Source organism: Giraffa tippelskirchi, chromosome X, assembly GCF_054371585.1.
Source record: "Giraffa tippelskirchi isolate mGirTip1 chromosome X, T2T-mGirTip1v1.2.pri, whole genome shotgun sequence".
Taxonomy (NCBI): Eukaryota; Metazoa; Chordata; class Mammalia; order Artiodactyla; family Giraffidae; genus Giraffa; species Giraffa tippelskirchi.
In genome coordinates, this window is record NC_137289.1 from 99,985,514 (window position 1) to 100,005,724 (window position 20,211).

Genomic DNA, 20,211 nt, shown 5'->3' on the forward strand with positions numbered 1-20,211 from the left:
AAGGGACAGACCAATGTGGGACTTTGCAAGCACATGAGATAGAGGTCAACTCTAATAGTCGCCATCTCCCACATATGACACATATGACCTGGATGGAAGATAAGCACCTTAGCATGAAAACAGACCTCCAATTCTCTAATATAAATTCATGTTTGAGATGGCATGGGGATAAGGGGGAAACTGTCAGGGAGCTGACTAAATAATGAGAGGAAAGGATAATAAAAACCACATTGGAGCTGGGCTTGGGCATAGGACATGATCTGAACACACATCGATGAGACCAGCAAGAATTTACTCTATCTATATTTTCCTTCTTTGGGCTTATTTTACACTCCAGGTTTTTCCATGATTCACCACACTTGCTTATTTCCCAACCCTTTTAATGTGTTCGAAACAATGGTACTGTTTATTAAAAGGTCAAAGTTCTCTACAAAGGTTATCAGTTAGATCAAGCTTGTTACCATAAATGAACATTTCAATATCCTTTTAAGTCTGATATTCTGACTGTTGAGTGAGTGAGGTATAATAAAATCTTTCACTCAAGTTTTTCAATTTTCTTGCATTTCTATCAGCATTTACTTTATATATTTGGAAGTTATTCAAGGTTCCAAAATTTTCAGAAAAACCAAAATCATGTTAGAGATTTCATATATTGAGCCCTAGAAAATGCCACGTGGTGAAGGGGTTCAAGATAAAACATTTTCTCTGATCTGAAGCCTAAGCCTAACTCGTTCAAATGTTGGAATGGAATCCTATCAATAAGGTTTGCCTGACACTTGGGAAGGCAATCCACTGAAATGGAACTGAAACATTAAAAGCATGGGCTTAGTCAAGGTCATTCTTCTTGTCTAACTGTAAGTCACTGAAAGTAGAGACTATACAGTGTAACTGATAAGTTAGGAGCTGCTCTGGCTTTGGTTTTTCCCCTAAAAGCCATATGTGTGTACAGTGAATTTGGAGTGTATCATTTCTCAGGTTCAATGTGAACATCTTAGAATCTTTAATGACTCTTGGGGCCAGCCACATGTATGCTAAAACCGCAGGAAAGTTAAAGCAGACATAGCCAAATATGAATCCTCCCAGCTCATGGGAATTACCTGTGCACTCTGATCCCTGTTCTCCTTATCTTCTTTGCCTTTGTCGGTTATCTTTGTTTCTTCCTCAGCTAGTTGTTTCCTCCTTTTCTCCCTCCTTTCTTCCAGCTCCTCATCCCTCAGGAATTCCAGATGATTGACAATGGGCACTTTAACAACTGGATCAAAGAAGCAAAAGATCAGAGGTTGCTCAGGGGAGGTAGAGAGAAAGCCAAAAGGCAGAGCTTGTGGTCACAGAAAACGAGGATAACAATTTTCCATGCACTGTCTCAGCCCTTGAAGATTCACTACTGCCCTGATAACCAAGCTGCTACACACCTGAAACACAGTCATGCATGCTCTCAGCATCAAGAACTTTGCATTCCTCTGTCCAGCGAGTCAGGGCTGTGGGGATACTGGATAGGGTCCCTGTAGGGAAACCAAGGAGAGTGAGCCTTGTCATGCATCAACTGATCCAAAAATTGCAGCATTTCCCTAAGAGGACCCAATGTCTACCATAAGGTTTGGCACATCACAGGTACTAACGTCTTTGGCTAAATCACTGAGTGGTCTGGTTCCTGTAAAATGGGGTTTCTCCAAGCAGGGTGGATACTATTCTGCTTTTCCTCAGCATGGAAAAAGAACCAGACAAACGTTACCCTCTTTTTCATCACATAAACTTGCCTGCTTGGCTGGTAGCTGTGCTCTGATCATGGAAAAAGTCATCCAGCAGTTCATCATCAGACCGGGCGATGATGTGGACGTCATCGTTGCCCACTAGGAGGCGGGCTCGGCCCCGGCTTTGTAGGGGAAGGCTGCTGCTCAGCTGAAGGATGTCAGCAGCAGCAGAGGGACCAAGCAACCTGTAGGGTGACAGTGGGGTGCCATGGTCACTGTATATCCATAGGGGCCCTGCAACCTGTTATTGTGAGATCCTTTCTGTATCCTCTAGGAAATGCATAACATTATTATGGACCTGATCATACTGCATATAAGTCTTACTTTTCTAACTACTCGATCAGTCTGCCAACTTTTTTTGGGTTGAAATTGCATATTACTCCATAGTTCCTGCAACAGAGTGAGCATCACTGATGTCAGGCACTGTGTTAGGGTAGGGGCTCCCCAGGTGGCACTAGTGGTAAAGAACCTGTCTGCCAATGCAGGAGACTTAAGAGATGTGGGTTCAATCCCTGGGTCAGGAAGATCCCCTGGAGGAGGGCATGGCAACCCACTCCAGTATTCTTGCCTGGAGAATCCCATGGAGAGAGAAGCCTGGTGGGCTACAGTCCATAGGGTCGCACAGAGTCAGACACGACTGAAGCAACTTAGCACGGTATGGCACAGCATGGGTTAGGGTATAATATCTCTCTTGTACACCAACTACTATTTGTACATTGACCATTATGACATCTATACTTCTTCCTTTCACCTCTAAAAATTGTTTCTCCCTAGTGTGAGAAACTAAGCCCAAAGGCAGGGATCCTCTCCTGACTGTATCTTAAGTGCTAAGTATAGTATAAACTTAAGCTTATCATATGAGATGCTTAATGATTGCTGAATCTATGCACAGGACGCTTAAGCAGAAGAACATGTTATACAATTTGGTATTTCCCCAAAGGCTGCACATATAATCCACAAAGAAACAGGGCAAATACATTATTTGTGTGTGTCACAAGAGCAATATCCTGTCAGATCAAGACAATGCTAAAGCTCAGTGAGCCCAATAATCTTCCCTGTAACTCACCTCTGGAGTATAAGAGGAGGATTGGGCTGGCGATTCCCAGGGTAGTGAACGTGAATGGTATGGCCTGTGTTGGCCGTCAGCTGTCTCAGGGTCCTCTGGCTGCGCCCGATGCCCTGGGTGAGACGTGTTGTAGAGGAGCCACTGCCCAGTGTCAGGGAACTGTGATCTGCATGGCGTACCATCAGTGGGTGGGTGGTAGGGATATTTCCTGGGGATGGGGGGATGTCTGCTGCAAGGACAATATGCAAAGGGATCAGTGCCAAAAATAAATTTCTCCATGGTTGTTCAGGCAGAACCATGTCTCCTGGGCCTTACTTCCTCACACGGAAACCTGAGCTTTGTCCTTTCTCCCTCATTCCCACACCTCTTCTACGATCACTGATACTACCATGGCTTATGCCACCATCTCTCACCTAGATACTGCAACAGTCTCCTAAGTAGTACCTTATCCCAATTCATTCTCGACACTAAGCCACAGTGATGCTTGTTGGCCCCTCAGAAACGTGCTGTTCTCTCCGCCTTAACAACACCTCTCCCCACTTTTCACCTGTTTTGTTGTTCTTGGCCTAGAAATTACTTCTGATTCTACAGATGGGCCTAATAACCCTTTACTCTGTGCTTTCTTACCATACAACAATGTAATGCCTGCTTACTCATAATTCTTAATAGACCATAAGCTCCTAGGAGGGAAAAGGACTGTTTTCCTTTTTATTGCTATATCCTAGTACCTAGAACACAGTAGACACTCCTCAAATATTTGTTCAATTTGCTGAATGGACAGAGGCTCAACTTATAAGAAAGACTGATGGAAATCACAAAAATGCAAAGAAAACCACAGAATAGAAAGTATCTTGAAAATTATGTAATCCACCCCATTTTTTCCACATTTTTCATTTACAGGTGACAAACTGAGGCTCAAAGAGGTAAGAGACTACTTGGCCAAGACAACAGACCAGAACAGTTCAGTGTTTTCTGCTATATTGTGCTTGTGATTTGGGAGTAAAGACCTGCCTTCTCAAGACAGTTTGATTTTAAGAACTTGATGCTAAAAGGGAACTTTGATGTTGATGGGGGAGGAGGGTGGGAAGAGATTCACTCTCTGGTCCGAAAAGATGCATCCTTGATGAACAGAGTGAATGTGTTCAAAATCTACTCCCCAATGCCAAGCTCAAAGGTGTCCATCCAAACTCTCAAGATCCAGTGTCACAGACATAAGGATTAGTTATTGCCCTATCACTGTAGTGTGCACACGAGTGCCTGATGCAGTCAGCCTCGGTATCTCTTTCTTTGTTAATTCAAGCAAATCATCAAGTTGTTCAGGCTCTTAACTGGCTGCCTATTTACTGAGGTGGAGTGAACAAAAGCAGCCTCTCATAATTTCTTCTTCTAGGTATACACTTATTGAGAGAGATGGAGTCAGATATCCCTTGCCCCAGGAAATCAGCTATGAAAAGAAGTGCTTTCTGTATCAGATTGAGAGCTGCTCTGGTTCAGGGTGTAAGAATCAAGAGATAAAACCCAGCTGAGCCCCTGTATCTTACTAGCACTGGAGAACATGTTGTCAAACTCAATGATGAGATCATCCTCCCGGTCAAAGCGCTCAAATCGGACCAAGGGAGAAGCGTTCATATCAGGGTAATCCTCATCCAATTCCATTTCAGAGCCATCGTCGTCATCGTCTTCATCTCCCTCTTCACCTTCATCATCCTCCTTAAGGGGAAAATAGGAGATGGAGAATTGCTGGAGGTAAGGATTTCTGAAGTCTGGTGTCATGGCCACATTTGCACATGAGGGAGGGAGGTGCTGAGGCTAGCAACCCCGACTGTTGGTTTTCTCCAGCTCTGTGTTCCCATGGAAGAGGTTGTCTGAACCAACCCAAACACAGTCCCCCCTCACCTGATCATCTTCCTCATCTTCCTCCTCCTCCTCCTCTTCATCCTGACTATCATCCTCATCCTCGTTACTGCCACTGCTGTCCTCTTCCTGAGTGTGCTCCTCCTCATCCTCAGGGTCCAGGATATTCATGGAATCTAAAACAAAGGGAGCACATTGGAGGACTATACTGAGTAGCTAGAAAACAGGCTACTGTGCAGGCCAGCAGATTGAGTGGGAAGGTGATGGGGTATTTGACTCTAGGAGAGGAAGAACCAGATCTAGGGTGATGTACAGACTTAGTGAGCCAGCCCCGATTTCCTAAGAGTGCCAATCAGTGCATCAATATGCTGAGCCACATGGCTGAATGTGGAGGCTGGCTATAGGGTGGCGCTTGAGGAGCCATGGTCTAGGACTTGGCCAAGTCTACTGGTGCCCTCTTGCCTTTCCAGTCTACTTTGCTACTGACTGCATCCTATTGGTAAAAGGGAATCTGGAGCGATGATAGCAGGTGGGTGAGAAGAAAGTGAACCAAGTAAGAAGTGACAGACTTTTGGGCAAGCAGTAGTAATATGTTACTCGAAAAACTGGATGAGGATAAAAGTGGATGGTGTAGGTCAGCGCATGCAGACAGATGCTTCCTTATTTTGCACATGTGGGCAGCTGCCTCCAGGAAAACCCTAGTGTGGTGTCTGTCAGACGTGCAGGGCAAGAAGGGAGGCCTTTCTGGCCTCAGCACTCTCACCTTCTCGGTTGGCCTGCAAGGTGGAAGCTTGGCTGAGATTGGAAGGAGCTTCATCCATCAGCACGTCCTCTTGTGATTCATCCTCTCCACTTCTGCTCACTGAAGGTTACAGAGCAGAGCCTTCACTGAACAACAGAGGACTTCCCTTTCCAGATTGGGTGCACCTAATGTAGCTATGTACACCCAGCAGATATCCATTCTTTTTTTTTCTTTTGGATGAGGGAGAAGACCTGGGTTCACTGCTGTTGACTAGCTAGGTGAGCTTGGCCAGTCACTTTACCGTCTGAGTCTCAGTTTCCTCATCTGTAAAATGGGATGATCACATCTGCCTTGCCAATCCCACTAACTGTGAAACCACAGAGGATAATGGGTGTGAAAAAGCCTTGCCAAATTTAAGAATACATGTCTACTTCAGTTTATCATTTGATTTCCTCCATCAATAAAATAAAAACAAGTAACATATACCATTGGAGCATGGTGACAGTAGAGTACCTTTGTCATTTTCCCTCTGAGTTGTAAAAAGGGCTATCCTTAGGGAATGCTCACTCTTTTTACACTACTGAGACTGAGAGGCAGAAAGCCCCTGGATTCAATGAAGAACTGAAAGGAAAGCGCTTTCTCATCCTACAGCCTCTATAGCCTCCTCTAAGCCTCCATGAATAAACACTCTTGATGTGCCTGATGTATTATCTATACTGATGGCCACCCCCTCCGCCTCCCCTACACAGGCAACACTTCAGACCAGCCACAGGTCTGTAGATGGCTTGTGAATTTCTCATCTGTAAGACTGTCAACATCAAGACAAGCAGCAATCTAGGCTGGCTATGAGCCCTTAGGCAGAGCTGAGCAAGCAGATGATGAGAAAAAGGGTCCTCCCAAGAGAGACTGAGGCAAAGGAAGAGGCTATACTCAGTTCTGGGGCTCTCACCTATAATTGTACTGTTCCCAGATCCGCCATCCCTCTCAAGCAACTCATCTATCAGGTCCTCCAGCTCATTCTCAACCTGGAGAGAAATAGAACATATATATGGATGCACACAAGTCTATCATTGTGCTAGTGCTGAAACCCTAAAAAAAGCCAGCAAGGGAGCATATATTTCTAGGATAATATGTGACAGAGGATGTTACATAAGCACCACACACTTGGTGCTAAGAGCACAGAAACTACCATGTGCTGCCAATCCACACTCTAGACTGTCTTTCAAATGGGTACATCCCAGTTATCTGAGACCAGATTAAGTCTTTATACTCTTCAGGAATGCAGGAATACATGCAGATCTCCTTAGAGCTAGCAGCTCAGGACTGTAGGCCTCATTTCTTACCACAGCTACCAGCTCCAGAAATGACAATGCTTTCTATAGGGTCTTTAGAAGACTGACATTTGAATGCCTCAGTGAGAGCTGGTGCTATAGGCACAACAGTGTTATTAAGGAGTATCCATTAATGATCAGAGCCAGGTAAATCAAAGACCCTGGGCCCAAAGGGTTCAGGCCAACTTTCTGTGTCAACATTTCATCTGAGCCTGTTCGATTCCATTTCATAATATGGCATCCTGGCCCTGTACCCACCCTTCATTTAATACAATTCAAACACATTTACTGAGCATCTACTAAGCATATTATCTGTGCTCCTCTGCAAAACAGACAGCTAATGGCAAGGATCTAAAGTACTCACCCACCCACACCAGTTGGGGGTTTGGTTCAGCACCACAATAGGGGTATATGCTGGGTGATCTGCCTCCCTACCTGCATCTCTTGTGAACTGAGCACCTCAGGCTGCCCAGCAATCACCACTGAGTCGGTTTCAGCCTCCCCATCCATGATATCCCCATCTGCCACCTCTGTCTGAGTGACATCATGATCCTCCTCCTGCACTTCTGTTTCCCCAGGCTCGCCTGAAACAATCAACCAACCAGCAAAATAATCAAAGAGTGCCTATGTGCGGGGCACCATGAGGAAAGCATGAAAACAATAAAGTCCCTTCCCTGGGCAAATTTACGAGTTCTCAGAGAATAAATGAATGGGTGACAAAGGAAAAGACAAGGCTACGTGTGAGGATAGCCAAACAAGGCTGCAATTTTAAGGAATTCTTTGTGGGGCATATTCCCACACTACTATGACAGATCTGTGGAAGGCCAGCAAGTTCCCAGGGAAACAATACTAAGCCAGAACAGCTGTGATGTCATGCCCATAAAATAACTATGACCACCCAGCCAGCTCTCCAGTCCCTTGGCTCTGATTCCCTACCTGGGTCCTGTTGGTTGCTATTAGAGTCCTGAGCAGCTCCTTGGGCATCCTGCTCAGACTTGCTCTTGCTAGAAGCACTCTTACTGCCAAAAAGGCTACTGGGCTGGTTCACAATCCGGGAAAGTGTTTCCAAAGGCTTCAGAGCAGCATTGACTGTGTTGGCCATGTTGGGACTGACATAAAGGAAGATACAGAGATGAACTGGGCACAGAAATCCACACTAAAAGAAATGGCGGCTCATCAGAGTAACAACTGATTCCAGGAATGGAGCATGGAAGGTACAAGGTGAGCCTGAGACATCTTGTTGTGCCAAATGGCCTTCAAAATCAAGTAGGCTTTAAAAAATTAATGGGGGCATTACCACAGGCCAAATCTGAGCATCAAACAAAAATAAAGATGGTAATGGATTACACACTATAAGAATACTAGCTAATAAACAGGAACAAGAAAATCAGAAAACTGTCACTTTGCAACCAACAATGTTAAGTGATCTAGGCAAAGATCACTAATAAATGCTAAAACTACTGAGTTAAAAAAAAATCTTCAGGGCACAGGATATTCACATGATCTTCACATGAACTCAAAGCCATCACCTCACGGATGATCTGTTAATACAAAGTATGTTAGTCGCTCAGTCGTGTCCGACTCTTTGAGACCCCATGGACTATATATAGCCCATTAGGCTTCTCTGTCCATGGAATTCTCCAGACAAGAACTGGAATGGCTAGCCATTCCCTTTTCTAGGGGATCTTCCTGACCCAGGGATTGAAACCAGGTCTCCTGCATTGCAGGCAGATTCTTTACCATCTGAGCCACCAAGGAAGCCTTGTTAATACAAAGGGGAACTCTAACCATTAACTATGTGATCAAACTTAGCATCATCCAATAATGGGACAAATTGGCATTGTGCGTCTCCTGATGTGAAGCACTGAGAAATGCAAACACCACCTATATAGTATTCTTGCCAAAAAAGTTTACCCTGAATTTAACCATGAAGAAACAATTAGGCAAATCCAGATTATGGGATGTTCTATAAGACATCTGACCTTTTGGACTCTTAAAACAGTCAAATGTCATAAAAAAAAAAGAGATACATGACAATCAAATGCAATGAGTGATGCTCACTGGATTCTCAATCAACACACTCTCCCCCAGGCTATAAAGAGAAAGATAATCTTGAAATAATTGGGGATATATGAGTATGAAGTATATGGTATCATTCTATTACTGGTAAATTTCTTAGAGGTAATGATGTTATTTTAGCTATGTAAGGGAATCTTTTTCTTAGGAGACACATGCTCAAGTATTCAGAGGTTAAGTGTCACGTTTATAAAAAACTTCAAGCGATTCAGTTCATGAAGCTGAGGGGAGGGAGGAACAAAGCAGACAGTTTGAAATGCTAACCACTGGTTAATCTAGGTGAGGCATACAGTGTTCATTATACTACTCTGAGTTCATAGTTTGAAATATTTAAAAAAGTTTATGAGGTTTTATCAAAAGGACAGATAAGCCAGCTTGAAGAGGTCCCACAAGCTCAAAGGTGTAATGAAAAAGAGCACAAAGGATGAGCATGCAAAGGATAACTGTAGTGATCTAAGTAATTCAATCAGATTTTAAAAACTGAGGAAAATTCATGAGACCATACTACTACTTAGAAAACAGAAAGCCAGAGCTTGTATTTGAGGTGGAGTTTAACCCATTTTTGGTTACTCCATTTTGACTTACTCTGAAGATAGGTGACTGAAGGGAAAAAATAAGTTTTTAATCTTGCCTTTTTTAGTAGGAACTGTATTATAGGGTAACCAACTTTCCCTCTTGAACTGGAGCTATAACCACAGAAATATAGCAGCTAGTAACAGAAGGAATGATGGAAATTAGAAAGGTGTCACTGATAACCCTCTAGGAAATTAAAAGATGCAGGCAAGGATTATCAACTGGTGTTAAGACCATTTACTAGGAACATGATTAATAGGGAAGAGAAGGCAATGGCACCCCACTCCAGTACTCTTGCCTGGAAAATCCCATGGATGGAGGAGCCTGGTAGGCTGCAGTCCATGGGGTCGCTAAGAGTCGGACACAACTGAGTGACTTCACTTTCACTTTCATGCATTGGAGAAGGAACTGGCAACCCACTCCAGTGTTCTTGCCTGGAAAATCCCAGGGACGGGGGAGCCTGGTGGGCTGCCGTCTATGGGGTCGCACAGAGTTGGACACGAGTGAAGCAACTTAGCAGCAGCAGACATTTGTACAGTGCCAAAGTAACAACACAGTTTCTTTTCTACTAAGAAGGAGAAAAATATAATAGTACAATGATGATTATCACTCTACCCTAGTGGTCAATCTTACCATGACTAAATGGCAGTTCAAAGAGATGCATCTCCCCATGATACAATATGAGATGTACACCATCTATGATGCTCTACCTTCAAATTTATAGCAAACAGGAATAAAGGGAACAAGTTAAACTATAATGCATATAACCAAGTGAACCAAACCTAGGAAAAATATTCTGCAGGTCTGGTCACTTCAACAAATTAGTTCATGAACAACAGCAATAAAATGAAAATTAAAAAAATTAAGGAACTGTGTTAGTATAACAGAGACTCAGGACATAACCAGATGTAATACAAAGTCCGTAATTAATAATTAAGAGGGGGAGAAGCTTGGAAAAAACATTATTGATCCAGTTCAACTCTTGAGTTTGCAGCAGATGTGAGAATGAAGGCCCCACCCACCCCCCTGCCCCAGGAAAGTGCCTTGCTTAAAATTAAAAGCAACAATACCGAGAACTCAGGTTTCCACCTATACCCAAACTTTCCCTATCATACTGGCTAACTACTTATCTGGCAAGGATACATAAAACACTAGGCAAATGGAGAAGTATGCAGCATGATTAAAGACAGAGCAAAAGTCTGGGGCTGGAGCTCAGGAATAATTTTACCTGGACAGGTCCAGGCTGTGAGGCACTCTGGCCAGGTCATTAACCAGTCCCTTCTTCAGGAAGAGTCGAATGATGTTGTTCATGCCGTTGTGTTGGGTCTTGGCTGTTGCACTGCTGTAGAAGCTGGAGGTGGAGGGGCAGGACTCCATGATAGTACTGATGATACACATCACTGCCTGAAGTCTGGGAGAGAAGTTTGACATCTCTTTCATGTGAACACAGCCCATTCTTAGGCCACGTCTTCACTAACTTGCCTCAGATAACCCTCTTCCCTTTGTGTTTCCATCTGGAAGTAACATCTAATCAGGTAAGAACTCACTCCCTGGGTGGAGGCATTCTTCATTTTCTTCAAACATAATTTAAAAAAGTAAAGTTGAATAACCTCCTCCACTTTTTGCTTGAAGATTTTAGTAATATAATGAAAATATCCTTTTTTTTCCCTCTGAAGTCATTTACTTACTTCCTCCAAGTGTCATCAGTCCTTTGGGTATTTTGCAGCACTAGAACTATCTGAGAACCAGAGAATGTACAGTGCAAGTATGACCAGAACTCTTGTTCAAATGCAATGAATTCCATGGGCCAAGAATGGAGTTAGGGGATGCTATTGCTTATCAGCACTAAGTCAGGCATGGATTTTACCTGGCATGTTTCTCTGTACTCTCAGCCATAGCCAGTGCCCTTCCCAGGGCTGCTTTTACTTCATTCACAAGGGCCACCTGGGCATCTGTGCCACTCCCTGAGGCAGCCAGGCTTGCAAGGAACAGGCGGGCCAGCGCAGGTGTGTCCTTGTCTTCTGCATTCTGGGTATGCGGGAGGAGGTGGTCCAAGACAAAAGCTAGCACACTGCAATCCTGAAAAGTCATTAATCATGACATTTACTCACAAGGATAATTATGCCATACTGTTTGCACATCAACAAGGTGCATGCACACAGCACTGATCCTCAGAGTCACTCAGTTAATGACTATCAGGCCCACTTTATAGATGAAAAAAAACAAGGCTTAAAGGTGCAAGCTAAATGAGTAACAAATACAGGTTTTATGCTTCCAAATTCCGTTCATTTCTCACAAGTTTACATATCTTCATCAATCTGAGGCCCAAAGAAACATGGCTTGCACAGAGAACTTAAGTCAGTGGTGATGATTCAAGCCTTGATTTCTAATTCAATGTTACAATTAGTCCACAGTTTCTAATAAATTGTAGTACTGAAACCTACAATGTGCCCAGGACCCTGAGCTAAAAATTGGCAGGGGATGAGAAACACACAGCACAGTTACAGATATGGATATGCAGAAATATTTAATGTAGGGTTACCTAAAATAGCAAAAAAGGCCCAACAATAGGGGAGAAAATTAAGTCAGACTCCCCAACCTCTAAAAATGATTTCTGCCCTGATAATTCTGTATCTTAGAAACTTAGCTCTGTTGTCATTCAAGTAGATTTTGGATCAAAACACACTGGCAATTTTGGAACTAGATGCAAACGATGGTTGCACAACACTGAATGCACTAAATCCCAACAACTGTATACTTTATTATTATTTTTTAAATAAATTTATTTATTTTAGTTGGGGGCTAATTACTTTACAATATTGTAGTAGTTTTTGCCATACATTGACATGAATCAGCCATGGGTTTACATGTGTTCCCCTTCCTGGACTGTATACTTTAAAATGCTTAGTTTTATGTGCATTTTACCTCAATTTAAAAAATGCATTGAAGAATTCTAGGCACTGTGAAATTAGATAGGGTGACCTTGGTTAAGACAGAACTACTAGAGATAAAAAAAATTCCCAGTAGTGAATAAAACACAAAGTTAAAACAATTTTCTGAATAAAAGTGTAACATTATCAGTAAAAACTGGAATAAAAGCCTTGCAATTTGGGCGACGATTCCTGAGTGGAATCATGTATTCATGACTGAGTGGAAGGAATATGGATTTGAAACCAGAGATCTGGGCTCTAATCCTAGTCCTGCTACTCTGCAGTGTGGCCTTGAGCAAGTTATTGACCCCTCTGAGCCTTCTCTTTTTTCTCTTAAGGAGAGCAATACTAACAAACTTGCAGTGCTGAGGTGAGGATTATCAATAGTATGTGTAAAGCACCTATGAGTATCCAGCACCAGTAAGTAGGTCACTTGACACATTAAAATTGTACAAATTTGCAATTAAATGTCTTATTCCACAAGTATGCTATTATTATAACTACAACTGGCATAAGCTTTGAAATAGATGTCTAATGTATATTTAATACACACATTCCATAAAGGACTTATATCCAGAATATATAAAGAATTCAGAAGAAAGTAAGAATAAGACTTGGACACTTCACAAAAGAGAATATAGCCAAGAAAGACAGGAAATTTTAACCACAATACAATGCCAGTATGAACCTACTAGAATAGTTAAAATGAAAAACAGGAATACCAAGTACTGACAAGGAGGTGAAATAATCCAAACACCCATAGGCTGTGCTGGTGATTATATAAATTGACATGACTGCTCTGGAAAACTTGACACCAGTTGCTAAAGCTTAACAGACCACCAGCAATTCCACTCCTACGCACATACCATCCAACAAAAATATATGAATTTATGTATGAATTTATATATATAACACACACACAAAATCAATGAACTTACGTTCACCAAGACATGTGTAAGAGTGATTATAGCAGTACTACTTTTTAACACTTCTAAAAGGAAAACTAGACAAATGTCTATAAGCACTAAAATGGATAAGAAGATTGCGTTACATCCATATAATGAAATTCTATACAGCAATGAAAATAAACTACAACTACACACAAAGATGAATCTTGCAAATATGTTAAGCAACAGAAGCCAGATATAGGAGGACATACTGTAAGACTCCACTTATATAAAGTACAAAATCAATTTATGAATGTAAAATAATGGTGACTTCATGGAAGTTCAAAGGGGAAGGGGAGATGTGCAAAGATGTGCATGGGGTAGCCTTTGTGGGGTTTCTAATGTTTTATTTGAGCGGTAGTCATCCAAGAAAGGAGAAGGCAATGGCACCCCACTCCAGTACTCTTGCCTGGAAAATCCTATGGACGGAGGAGCCTGGTAGGCTGCAGTCCATGGGGTCGCTAAGAGTCGGACACGACTGAGTGATTTCACTTTCACGCATTGGAGAAGGAAATGGCAACCCAATCCAGTGTTCTTGACTGGAGAATCCCAGGGACGTGGGAGCCTGGTAGGCTACCGTCTATGGGGTTGCAGAGTTGGACACGACTGAAGTGACTCAGCAGCAGCAGCAGCAGCATTCAAGAAAAATTAATTGGTGAATCACTTAGGAGCTGTGTATTTTTGTATGTATTTTAAAGCTTGGATTAAGATAAAAAATAGCTTAAAAATGGCAGCTGCTTTCAGATTCTTTGTCTGCAACATGGTTGCCTTTGTTCTACTTACACCCTTTATTGCTTACTAACCATAAAATAACTCTGTGACTGCTAAAAGAAGGTCTCCTTTGTGAAAAACCCTCCTTGGGCACCCCTCTTACATATATGGGAACATGATATGGTTTCTTAAAGTGCCCTTTCACTTGAAAAATACAACCTGAAGATAATTCTGTATCAGGACATATAAAATATGACTTCATTCTTTCCCATGCTCTACTGATGAACATTTAAGCTTTTATATTCTATTTATTACCAATACTGTTACCACATCAGGTGTCTTTGCTCAGCTGTGAATACATCTGGAAGATAAACACCAATATTGTGTATTTCATTTATTCTCCTGTCTCCTAGATACCTTTACGTAGGTGACCCACAGATACCTCTCATATTCCACATTTTCTCTTTGAACCATTTCCTCTTCTAATGAAAGATAAAAAAACATAAAACAAGAAACATCTCTTGAGTTCTTGATTTCACCTTTACTCTCCAAATCCAATCTCATCCATTTCTACTGTTAAAATCTCTCTTTAACTCATTCATTAACCCCTCTAACTTTATCAAGATCCTATATTACCCTAGATTACTATATTAGCAGTCCTGACTGGTCTGACTACAACCTTGCCTGTTGCATTCTCCACTAATGCACACCAAGTGAGTTTCTACAAAACAAAGTAATAAACTGTATCTGCTCATTCCTTGGCAAGTGAGCCTAATGCCTCCACATCATGGAAAAAAAGGCAAGCTCATTAACGTGTCTTAACAGGCCTCTGCCTCTCACCATTGGGCTAGCATGCTTGGGTTCCTAGCAAAGTATCCAACACATAGCAGGTATCCAAATGATGCAAGTATAAAATATTAGGCAAAAATCAGAAATATTACCTCTTTGATCAGCTCAGACTGGCCCACAGTGTAGCTGTAGTTGGCAATCAGGGTAGCAATACCAACATAGGATCTCACCAACTCTGCCAGAAGCCGAAGAATAGTGGAGGTGGGCATTAAAGGTTTGCTGCCCTTGCCTTTCTGCTTGCTTTCCTCAGAGGCCCGGTCCCCTTCTTTATCTTTCTTCCCATCCCGAGACTCCTCCGGACTTGACACTGTTCAAAGAGAGCCAAACACTGGTTCAATTCCACACAGGAATATTGGCAAAATCCAGTCTTCGGTGGAAAGGATATCACTTCAGGCCACTAGTGCAAATTGAATGCCCTCCTCCTACTGCAGTAGGACAGATAACTAAGATGGTCGGGTTTCAGATGTAATCTGTGGATACAGTATGTTCACACATATTCTGCCATTTCCCTCCTTTTGTAATGTTCCAGAAATACAACAGTGCATGTTACCCTCACTAGACAAAATTCTTTAAGTGCAGGGAATGAACCTGATTCATTTTGGTGTCTTCTATAGTTCAACATGGCTTCCCTGGTGGCTCAGTGGTAAAGAATCCACCTGCCAATGCAGGAAGCATGGGTTTGATCCCCCGGTCAGGAAGATCCCCTGGAGAAGGAAATGGCAACCCACTCTAGTATTCTTGCCTGGAGAATCCCATGGGCAGAGAAGCCTGGTGGGTGATAATCCATGGAGTCACAAAGAGTCAGACATGACTGAGCGACTAAACAAAAAGACAGTCTGTCACACAGTGGGCAATGATGTTTCCCTTGAATGATACTACCATCATCCATACTATATACTACATACGAGCAGTAAGTCCCACAAAATGAACTAACCAATATTTTATTAATTATTAGCCTTTTAAACTTATCTCCAGGGACTAGTCTGGCATTAAGAACAACATCCTAACTTAGACTTCAAAGCTCTTTCCTGTCAAGAAACAGCAGCTCTTAAAATGTCTCATTCACAGGACATTTCTTTAATTCTTGGCAAGTAGCCAATGGGCTCTGTTGAAACTGCTGGAAAGCAAGAATCCACCATGCAAATGTTATAGCTAGAAGAGTGTCACTGGCACCAAGGTTCTATAATAAGTCTTAGTGGAAGCTACCAAAAGAAATATATGCAGAGGTTTCAAGAAGAGAACGAAAGGATGTTACCATAGCAACCACTACTGGGTTAGTTAAGTTATAGTTCCACTGGCTTTATTTATTCATTGTATTTCCTTTTGAATTGCAGTGCTGCACAAAATTACATCAGTTACAGGTGTATAATACAGTGATTCACAATTTTTAATGGCTATACTTCATTTATAATTATTATAAAATATTGGCTATATTCCCTAATATATCCTCATAATTTAGTTTATACCTAATAGTTTGAATTTTTTAATCCCCTACCCCAAGACTGCCCCCGCCTAATTCTCCCCACTGGTAATCACTAGCCTGTTCTCGGTATGTTAGTATGCTTCTTTTGTTATATTCACTGGTTTTATTTTTTAGATTTCACGTAAAAGTGATGTTACACAATATTTGTATTTATCTTATTTCACTTAGCATAAGGCCCTCCAATTCCATCCATGTTGCTGCAAATGGCAAAATTTCATTCTTTTCTATGGTCAGTTCCATTAATTTTAGCATATAATGAGGGGTGGGTACAGGGCCAGGATGCCATACTACAAAATGGAATAGAGCTCAGTAAGAAAACAGGCATGGGTGAAACTTTCATACAGAAAGCTGGCCTGAGCCCTTTGGGCCCAGGGTCTTTGATTTACCTGGCTCTGGTCATTAATGTATGCTCCTTAGTAACACTGTTGTGCTGCACCAGCTCTCACTGGGGCATTCAAATGGCAGTCTTCTAATGACCCTATAGAAAGCATTGTAATTTCTGGAGCTGGTAGCAATGGTAAGAAATGAGGCCTACAGTCCTGAGCTGCTGGCTATAAGGAGATCTGCATGTATTCCTGCATTCCTGAAGAGTATAAAGACTTAATCTGGTCTCAGATAACTGGGATGGACCTTTTGTTTACAGAATGCTGAGCTCACCCCTGAGAAAGTTCACTTGGGCAAGTAAACATGACAATTATGCCTGTATTCCTCTACTGCCTGTCCAGGACACCCAGTTTCTTCAAGTTGTCCTCTCAAGGAATAAGAACAAAAGAGAAAAGTGAACCCATTACCTTCTCCTTGGGATGCCCCAGATGTGGAAGTCTCAGTGGAGGCACCATCTGCAGCAAAGACCTGACTCTATGGAAGAAGAAAACTCCTGAGCCATTATTAATTTCAAAGACAATTGTCCCCAAGTGGCAGGACTCCTTTTCAGGGTACTGGTTGTAAATGTTATTGACTCTCTTTGTCTATCTTTTAACCACCTTTCCCATCTATATACTATAACCTGTGGGAAGGTATCATTATAAACAGCCACTAGAAGATTGGCAGAAAAGAGAACAGAGGAAGATGAGACTGAAAAATGAATTAAAGAAACATTTTTAATCCAAGGAGAAAAAAGAAAATCCTAAGGACAACCCAATCTTCATTTTTAGGAAACGTATAATTTATAGATACATCAAAATTAAGACCTTTGAAATATTCTTGGCATAACCCTTTATCCCATAATAGGTACCAAAAAGAGAAGGAAAATCGAAGGTTGGAACTGACTTACATTAATGGAAAATCCTGACTGTGTATCAAAGTCACTGCTCTGACGGGTAAGTGACCGGTACTGCTGGTATACATCATCACCCATGTCTTGCAGAAGCTGGCCAACCTCTTGAGTCATACCCCCAGGTTTAGGATCAGATTTGTCTGCTAGAAAAACAAAAACAAAACATAACTTTTCAGACTGTGCAATGTTAATGCCCATCTGGTAGCTTGGTCAATTTTGCTCCAAGTTGCTACAACTGTTTACATAGTAATATTGCTAGGCTTTGATTTAAGAATGATAAATGTAGAGACAGCATGATTGAAAGCTTTATTCTATCAATAGTTTTGTGATCATAGGCAATTTAGTCTCCTCACTGTCCTTAGCTGTCACTACTAAACTTAAATGAACATACCTGACACTTTGCCTAGTACAGTGGGAAGTCAATAGATGGCTACTATAAATAGCTATATTATTATTTTTTAGGGGGGAAGAGAGTTCAGGAGGTGGGTAAAGGTTTTCCAATTGTGGGAAAAGCAAGAAGCTTTATAAGGATCAGAGTGCTGTATAAATGAAAAGCACTGAAGTAAAGACTCAGATTTTCTTGACTTGCTAAATTCACTATTCATCAACTTTTGGCAATTCTGTGGGACCTATCAAGTAAGTATGTCCTGAATAAAATCCAGAAGTATCTGACTGGAATAGAACCTTAGGTTCTAAGCAATTCATTTATCACTTTCCCAATACTTAAAAGCAGCACTTAACTAAGGACAAAAGATAGGGATGGTGGTGTCAAAGGACAGGAAGCCTAGCCACACCTTGTAATATTGGGCAATAAAGAGGTTTTGTTTATGAGAAGGAAAACATTAGAGACGACTTGGTATTTTATTTTCAACCTGGTCATAAGACGCTATTATCTCCTTTTTAATCTTTGTTCATTCTTGCCTGTATGGGATGTAGTCTTATATAAAAGACTTGGGCAATCTCCTTATCCTTATCATTCATTTTTGTTCTTGTTCAATTGTCAGTGGTGCCCAGCTTTGCAACCCCAGGGACTGCAGCATGTCAGGCTCCCCTGTCCTTCACTATCTTCCAGTTTGCTCAAACTCATGCCCATTAAGTTGATGATGCCATCCAACCATCTCATCCTCTGTTGCCCCCTTTTTCTCCTGCCCTGCATCTTTCCCAGCATCAGGGTCTTTTTCAATGAGTCGGCTCATCAGATTTTGCCAAAGTATTGGAGCTTCAGCTTCAGCATCAGTCCTGCCAATGAATATTCAGGGTTGATTTCCTTCAGGATTGATTGATTTTATCTTCTTGCTATCCAAGTGGCTTTCAAGAGTCTTCTACAATACCCAGTTCAAAAGCATCAATTCTTCAGTGCTCAGCCTTCTTTATGGTCCAACTCACATCCACACATGACTAATGGAAATGCCATAGTTTTGACTATATGGACCTTTGTCAGCATTTTATCATTCCTTGGTCATATCCTTTGTCAGACTGTTATCATTCATACTGTATAACTATTAACTTCTTTAGAGAAGGGGGCTATGTGTTTTATTCATCTTGATTCCTAGAGCATGGGGAAATAGTTGAGTGCTCACTAAGCCATGGGTTGGTTAAAGTGACCTAACCAAAGTGCCAGCCTCCTCAGGTGGGCTAGTTACATACCTTCCTCTGGAGCATGGTATGCAGCCAGGGCATTTAGCATGTCATAGATCACTTCCTTGATAGTATCAGGAATGACAGGCAGAGGTGAGGGTTTCAAAGGGGTTGTTTTCACCAGCTGTACAGCATTCGGGCCTTTAATTCTAAGATTCTCAAACTCATCATCTGAAGCTAAGTCACAGTGAGACAGAGAAAAATCAGTCAATAATGAGCAGGTACCTACATTTGGTAACTGATAAAGACTAAGAAGCGGAGGGCCACTTCCAAACAATGTTCAAGGAGTCTACTTAGAAAAGCTGGCTTTTACCTTCCCTAAATCCCATAGGATTTAATACAGCAGTATCAAATAGTAAAAAAAGAATATAGGATTTGGATTTGGGGACATTTGGTTTTAAAATCAAGTTCTGTGACAGGATCTTGGTCAAATTATTTCAATAAACCTCAGTTTTTTCATTCTTGAAAATTTGGGGATTAAAAGAGACCACACATGAGAAATGCCAAGCACAGGCAGGGCCAGGCTGGGGGTCCCAAAATAATTAGTCCCTTTCCCAACTTCTAATTCAAAAAACAAACAAAAAACCCCCAAACCCCACAGAAAAGTTGAAAGGTTAGTACAAAAACATCCATATACTTTTCATCTAGAATCAACATTTTCCACTCCTAAATATGTCTACCCGAATCTAAGGATCAAGGATATTTTCCTACACAGCCAGAATACAATAATACTCAAGAAATTTAACACAGATACAATTATATTATCTTTTACACAGTAAATATTCTAATTTCTCCAAATCTCCTTTATCTATATTCAGCATTCCATTAAGGTTGCTGGTTTCTCTCATCTCCTTGAGTTCTTGGCATCTCTGGCAGGAATTACTACAGGGCAAAGACCAGAGAAGCTACTCAACTACCTCTGAATTGACCCACTTGATCAACAAGCCAATGTCCCAATGCCTGCCTAAGGAAGTTTTCCAAGCT

The 20,211-nt window shown here is 41.6% G+C and overlaps 1 protein-coding gene across 1 annotated transcript in view; it reads right to left on the reverse strand.

Moving 5' to 3' along the window:
* HUWE1 (HECT, UBA and WWE domain containing E3 ubiquitin protein ligase 1) overlaps positions 1 to 20,211 on the reverse strand; it is a 166,418-nt gene that overhangs the window by 23,229 nt on the left and 122,978 nt on the right. Inside the window, exons 44-59 of the mRNA XM_081565454.1 lie at positions 19,237 to 19,404; positions 17,587 to 17,732; positions 17,105 to 17,171; positions 14,923 to 15,137; positions 11,261 to 11,472; positions 10,622 to 10,804; positions 7,681 to 7,853; positions 7,180 to 7,328; positions 6,363 to 6,438; positions 5,435 to 5,533; positions 4,714 to 4,847; positions 4,359 to 4,527; positions 2,818 to 3,046; positions 1,758 to 1,936; positions 1,413 to 1,502; positions 1,098 to 1,252 (exon numbers count right to left, since the gene is read on the reverse strand). Coding sequence (XP_081421580.1) covers positions 1,098 to 1,252; positions 1,413 to 1,502; positions 1,758 to 1,936; positions 2,818 to 3,046; positions 4,359 to 4,527; positions 4,714 to 4,847; positions 5,435 to 5,533; positions 6,363 to 6,438; positions 7,180 to 7,328; positions 7,681 to 7,853; positions 10,622 to 10,804; positions 11,261 to 11,472; positions 14,923 to 15,137; positions 17,105 to 17,171; positions 17,587 to 17,732; positions 19,237 to 19,404 — 2,444 coding nt within the window. The remainder of the gene's footprint in view (positions 1 to 1,097; positions 1,253 to 1,412; positions 1,503 to 1,757; positions 1,937 to 2,817; positions 3,047 to 4,358; positions 4,528 to 4,713; positions 4,848 to 5,434; positions 5,534 to 6,362; positions 6,439 to 7,179; positions 7,329 to 7,680; positions 7,854 to 10,621; positions 10,805 to 11,260; positions 11,473 to 14,922; positions 15,138 to 17,104; positions 17,172 to 17,586; positions 17,733 to 19,236; positions 19,405 to 20,211) is intronic.